Source organism: Mytilus trossulus, chromosome 14 (assembly GCF_036588685.1).
Source record: "Mytilus trossulus isolate FHL-02 chromosome 14, PNRI_Mtr1.1.1.hap1, whole genome shotgun sequence".
Taxonomy (NCBI): domain Eukaryota; kingdom Metazoa; phylum Mollusca; class Bivalvia; order Mytilida; family Mytilidae; genus Mytilus; species Mytilus trossulus.
The window spans coordinates 62,241,769-62,248,597 of NC_086386.1; the positions used below are offsets into that span (position 1 = coordinate 62,241,769).

At 34.6% G+C, this 6,829-nt stretch overlaps 2 protein-coding genes across 2 annotated transcripts; both read right to left on the reverse strand.

The window, feature by feature from the left end:
- Positions 1-697: 697 nt before the first annotated feature.
- Positions 698-3,826, reverse strand: LOC134697969 (uncharacterized). Its single transcript, XM_063560252.1, has one exon. The coding sequence runs from the start codon at positions 3,824-3,826 to the stop codon at positions 698-700; it is 3,129 nt and encodes a 1,042-aa protein (XP_063416322.1).
- A 1,593-nt stretch (positions 3,827-5,419) lies between these two features.
- On the reverse strand, positions 5,420-6,265 carry LOC134697970 (zinc finger protein 235-like). The gene has a single exon (XM_063560254.1). It carries the CDS (start codon positions 6,263-6,265, stop codon positions 5,420-5,422), a length of 846 nt encoding a protein of 281 aa, XP_063416324.1.
- Positions 6,266-6,829: the final 564 nt, after the last annotated feature.

Here is a 6,829-nt window from a genome sequence, read left to right on the forward strand (position 1 = left end):
AGTACCCCAAAATTACCAGTTCAAATAAGACTTCATTATTTTAAGCAGTGGATGTATACATTATTATAAGACTTCTACACTTAATTAATTACTGTGAACGGTTACCTGTAACTTTCAGTGATATGAACCTTTTTTTAGTTTTATCTCAATGACCTCAAAGTGACTTTGAAATGAGGAACAGCAATCAGTATATCACAGCATGCCATTATTTCTTTGTGTTTTGAGTACACTTTATATTCCCAATTTCAAATATTCTAAAAGATTAACCTGATCACCTCCACTGTTTTTTTGTTACATGTATTTCTTTTTTATCCATCTGATGAGTTTTAAGCCTTTGTTATTTTTTTCAAGTTTCTTTTTTTATGTTGAACTGTATCAGCAGTGTCTGGTTTCTAATTGGAATTCTTTATCATTTGTGATTTCAGGGCCTTTTATAGCTGATTACAGCTTGTATGGGCTTTGATCATTGTTGAAGGCTTGTATAGTGACTTTTAGTTGTTAATTTCTTTGTCATTTGATCTGTTGTGAAGAGTGGTCTAATTGGCAATCATACCACATCTTCCTTTATTACATGTATGTATATAAATTTGACATTGCAAATCTTCTTTGCTATTTGTAATCAGATCTAAAAGGGTTAAAGGTCGGTAATCAAAAAGTAATATAACAAATTCTGCAAGAACTGAATTTTATAACAAAATTATTTTTTGCATTTTGGACAATACCAGTCATCCCCTTCAAGTTCACTCCACTGACTATCACTTAAATCAAGACACTGCCTGTCATACCATTCATCACAAATGTCACATGCAATCCATTCATCGCCGTCAACATATATTCGTTGACACAAAGGACATATGGTGTCTTTCTCCCCTTGATTTTCAGTATTGCTTTTCTTTTTTTTAGTTTTTGTAACAAATTTAGATCTTTTTCGTTTCCTCTTTACCTTTGGTTTAGCTTTTATTGTCACTTCTGATTGTCCAGATGTAGAAGGCACTTGCTCATCACTGACATCAGGTACTGACTGTACAGTTGTTTGTGAAGAATCAAGTGTTTGATCAGTTGGTGGTGATTTTGTAGGTCCAGATTCATTTAAATATTCAGGAAAAGGAATTTCCAATGCAGAACTTAACACGGAACATAATTTGTCTTTTATTTTGTCATTTGTTGAATTTGAAGCTATTTGAATTGCATAGGCATGGCACAGTTTCAAGAGATCATTCTTTACAAAATTACTGAAAGCAGACTTTGAAGAATCAAATGCCAAAGATTTTAGTTTTAAATGTGAGCTTACTTTACCTTTAGAATTATCACCATAAATGCTTTTCATAGTAAGTGTTCCTGATGTGCTCACTTTGCTATCAACTTGTTTTCGCAATCGTTCAGTTTTAGTTTTCCCAAACTGGCGTAGGATTCCTTTTCGAAATTCATTGTCTGAGATTCTGCAGAATCTAAGAACAACATCAGTATATAGCTCATTCAAACACTGTTCTGAATCCTGACTATCGACCATAAAAATACTATCAACTATTTCAAAATCACAGAATAGGTTCTTCCACATTTCAAATAGTGGTTTGCTTTCTAAGAGTTCCCCATGGGTATAATTAAGTATTCCAGCACCATATAAATTAAACGACTGATCAGTTTGGATCGAAAATCTTTTTTTTTCCATTTCTATGGCAAATTGAAATGTTTTATCAGCAATGTTAGTCAAACCCTGGGAAAGGTTTTGCTTCCTTTGTGTTTGGTATAGGGTGTCTTTGTACTGTGATGAAAGTTCTAGTTCTGAATATCTTGCAGTTAGAGAGTCTAGCATTTTAACTTTTAAGAATAAATTTGAAGAAATATGTCTGTTACTTTTTTTGTAGATGTTGTTCAAGGCCTGTTTCATTATGTGATAGCGACATTTGGCGATGCACCTTCCAAAAATATACCTTAGTTTTCCTTTCCCAGAATCTGACATTTCGTTTGAAGATGAAATATATTTTTCCTGTGATGTTATGGTATCTGCATGCTTTTTTAAAACAGCTGATGTAGCTTTATCAAAAATGTTGCTACACAGCTGAAAATCTAGTGAGGATGGTTCATTTTGAAAAAGTGACTTAGCAAGACCAGCATACTCAGATGAAACTGAAAACTTATAGACTTCAGTATAATATTTTGTCCATACTTTGGGCTCAATAGATGTCTCTGAAACATTGCCACAAGTCTCATCAAAAATTGCACTTATTTTTAAATACAAATTGTGGACAAATGTCTTTAATCTACTGGAGACGTTTTCAAAATTATGTTTATAATGTTCATTTATTAGCTTATCTGTTGGTGTTGCATTTAAATTTGAAAAAAGTGCTTCAATTTCCCTCAAGTCTATAAAGAGTTCTTGATCCGGTTCATATTGCTCTTCGGTTATATCATCATCTTTAGACAATAAAAAATCTATTTCTTCAATTTCGCCGTCACTAAAATCTGACAATTCGTCATCTACATCTGAATTTACATCAGGGTCCTCAGAATTCCTATCTGTATTATTAAATTTAATATTACAACATGTAAGATTCCCGGAGTTATCGAATTCATTATTGTTACTTGTATCATAAAATTTATATAAGCTGTCTTCATGCCTAAGGACTGATGACCTCTTAAATCCAATGACTCTCAATCCTTTCTTCTCTGTAGCCCTCCCTATAGCAACCCCCAGCTGACCAGGCGCAAAAATGTTCGAAGCATCAACCTCAACCCTTTGTAATGTTAGACCCTGTGCTTTGTGAATGGTGATGCTATAGGCTAGACAGATGGGTATCTGCTGTCTCGAAGCAATGACCCGATTTTCATTGCAACTAAATACCAAAAAAGTTTCAGCTTTCAAATCAGCTGTCAATATTTCCCCATTCAGTCCTGTAAAATTTACAGTAACACACTTATTAGACAATGACGACACAATACCCCGTAAACCATTCACTAACTTTTTATTCAAATTCTTTAAAAGCATTACAGGACATCCAATTTTTAAATGCAGCTGTTTTGTTACTGGACTTTTTTCCAGTTTGGAAATTTGCCCTTCATCAATTGAATTATATACAGTATAATCCCCTGGCAGATCCATTAATTTTGTGGCATTAAATATATAACAATCAAAATTTCTGGCGCACAATCTGATAGGTTCGGGACCAGGAGGTAATGGGCGGCGTAGTCTATTTAACAATTGCTCGGTTTCAGTTTGGAGCTCTCCTCTGGCAATGTCATTAATGGCTTGGATGAAATCAGGCTGAGTTTGGCGTATAACTTCAGTCAGTATAAATTTATGTTGAAATAATTGTTGGAAAATTGATGACTTAAAGCAATATTCCCCAGCATCATTTTTCAAATGATCGGGGACAGGCGGCAGTTGAAAAAAGTCCCCCACTACAATGACCTGTATGCCTCCAAATAACTTATCATTTTTTAATATCTTTCTACATATACTTTCTATTTGCTCAAATATTTTCTTTGATATCATGGATATCTCATCAATTATTAGGCAATCAGTGGATAACATATTTTGCTTGTACTGTATATAATGTTCATTTTTATTAAGTTTATCTTCTAGTTCTTGATCAGAAAATCTGCCGTCCTTTATTCCGGACCACGAGTGTATAGTCTGGCCATTTACGTTCAAAGAAGCTATTCCTGTTGACGCTGTCACCGATACATTCTTTCCTTCTTTTTTTAACTGTTTTGAAATTTCTTTAATCAAAAAGCTTTTCCCAGTCCCACTTTGGCCTAGTAAAACCATTGAATGTCCCTCATTTGCCTTGTCAAGGACTTCTTTTTGAGTTTGAGTCAAAACCATGTTGTTATTATACAATATTACCTTCACTTTCACTTTCCATTTCTAATAACCTTCTATTTTTGAATGACCCTATTATGACCTATGTACCGACCAATCACTAGCAATATTGAAATTTGCTGCTGTGAACCGGAAGTTGGTGTATTTTGGTGAAGGACTAAAAATGAACACATGAAAATTTGTTGACAAAGGAAGTTTATTTGAGGTAAGGGGTACTGTAAGGGTAAACACAATACACATCATCGGAAAGAAAAACTTTTCGCGAATAGAGTGATGTATGGAACAAGAAATTTCAGCCTGAATTGACAGAGAAATAAGGGTTTTAGGCGGAGAGGTGAAAAAAGTAGTTGGGTACCTTCTCGTAAATATACGTTGATAGTGGTTCTTCCAATGGATAGAAACAAGTGCCTGTGGGTGTTGATTACAAATTACACCATTCCAGACCCTTTTGTTTTCCACATAATTAAACTTGCCAAAAAAATACAAGTTCCGGGTCGAATCCGATACCGATACCAATAATATATTCACCTATTACCTTATATGCACGTTTCGCATCTGACAGGCCCACCACCAAACGGTGTATTTAGGATTTGCTATACACACGGGTCATAATCACAGATTTGAACCTACTAAATTCCATCATTGTGACTGAGTATATAATGCACCAACTATTGCCATTTATACCCTTTTTTTATATTTCTAATATTATAATTTTAATATTCACCCCCCCCCCCCAAAAAAAAAAATCCTGTTGTCCGGTGAAGTATTCTAAAAACTGATTCGTTCAAAGAGTATCCAAATTAAGTAAACACTTGTGTAAAACATTTCAAAAGAGAAAACTAACGCACTTATTTTATATTATATACTGAATATTACAAAACAGTCAACAAAAAACAAATATAAATGCAGCAATAATTGACAACTACGTGTATCTACATGTAATCTACATGTAATTACTGTGTCTGATGTAAATCTGTAAATTACGAAGACGAAATAAATCTTTACCAAAAACATCAGTCATGGAGTTTATAATCCCCTGTATATGTTTGCATGTGTCTTTGTAAATTTCCAAGCCTACTAAACCCTTTACCACATACATCACTTTGTGAGGTTCATCGCCTGTATTCTCATGTGTCTTTGTAAATTCCCAAGCCGACTGAACCCTATACCACATACATCATAGTTATGAGGTACATCGCCTGTATGTATTCTCATGTTTCTTTGTAAATTCCCAAGCTGACTAAACCCTATACCACATACATCACTTTGTGAGGTTCATCGCCTGTATGTATTCTCATGTGTATTTTAGAATGACAATGCTGACTAATCCCCTTTCCACATATATCACATTCACAGGATTATCTCCCGAATGTGTTCTCATGTAATTCTTGAAATTCCGAAGCCGACTTAATCGTTTACCACATACATCACAGTTTACTTATGACTTTTATCAGCTGTATGTGTTTTCATGGGACGTTGTTAATTACTAACTAACGATGAATAATCTTTTACAACGTGTATATAGGTCTTTGGTTTTCTCACCTTTATGGTTGTGTGTGCTCATGCATTTCTTTTATTCACCCTCTACCAAACACATCAGTCATAAAGTTGTTTACCTGAATGTGTTCTCATGTTTTTTTGTAAATAAGCAAGCCGACTAAGCAATTTACCACATACATCACACTCATGAGGTTTATCACCTGTATGTATTGTCATGTGAAGTTTTAAATTACTAGGACGTTTAAACTTTTTGTAACATACATTACAGCCATGCGGTTTATCCCCAGTATGTGTTTTCATGTGTTTCTGTAAATATGTACGCTGACTAAACCGTTTACCACATACATTACAGCCATGCGGTTTATCACCAGTATGTGTTTTCATGTGTTTCTGTAAATATGTATGCTGACTAAACCGTTTACCACATACATCACAGTCATAGTGTTTATGACTTGCATGTATTATTATGTGTCTTTGGAATTGTCCAATCAGACGAAATCTTCTACCACATACATCACAATCATGAGGTGTATCCTCTGTGTGTGTTCTCATATGAATCTGCAAATTATAATGCTGATTAAACCCTTTTCCACAAATATCACAGTCATAAGGTGTCTCACCTGTGTGTATTCTCATGTGTCTACGTAACAGACCAAGCAGACTAAACCCTTTACCACATACATCACAGCTATGAGGTTTATCTCCCGTATGTGTTCCCATGTGAAGCTGTAAATGACCACGCTGACTGAAAACTTTACCACATACATCGCACTCATGGTATTTATCACCTGTGTGTATTCTCATGTGTCTCTTCAAACTACTACGCTGGCTTAACCCTTTACCACATACATTACAGTTATGAGGTTTATCTCCCGTATGTACGTATATCTCCCATGTGAATCTGTAAACTACTACGCTGTCTAAATCCTTTACCACATACATCACAGATATGAGGTTTATCTCCCGTATGTGTTCTCGTATGTGTTCTCGTGTGAATCTGTAAATTACCACGCTGACTGAACACTTTATCACATACATTACATTCATGAGGTGTTTCACCTGAATATGTTTTGATGCCCTTTTTTACATTACTGACTTGACTAAGCTTTTTACCGCATTCTTTACATTTATAAGTGTTATCTCCAGTATGTGTTTTCGTGTGTCTCATTATGTGTCTCTACATATTACCAAAGTCGTTGGACCATGAACTAGGGATATAGAACCTGAAAATAGTTGAAAAACTCAGATGTACTGATTCTGAGAAAGTACTAATAATGCAACTTTATAGAAAATAGTATTGTCTTTGATTATTAGTTCCTATTAAACTAAGATATGCAGAAAACTAAACGTGATTTTAATTAAAGCCAGCGTACACTGGTCGTTCTCATCAAAAATTCAATTCAATCAATCAATTTCGTGACGTCCTACATTCCGAGATAAACACACATACCATCGTAGTGTTTGACAAGAAAATGAACCTCGTAATTTTGTTTATCCAAGGACATA

Bases quoted from the DNA above. Each gene is read 5' to 3' on its own strand.
- LOC134697970 (XM_063560254.1), bottom strand. From the start codon at position 6,265: ATGTATGTGGTAAAGGATTTAGACAGCGTAGTAGTTTACAGATTCACA.
- LOC134697969 (XM_063560252.1), bottom strand. From the start codon at position 3,826: ATGGTTTTGACTCAAACTCAAAAAGAAGTCCTTGACAAGGCAAATGAG.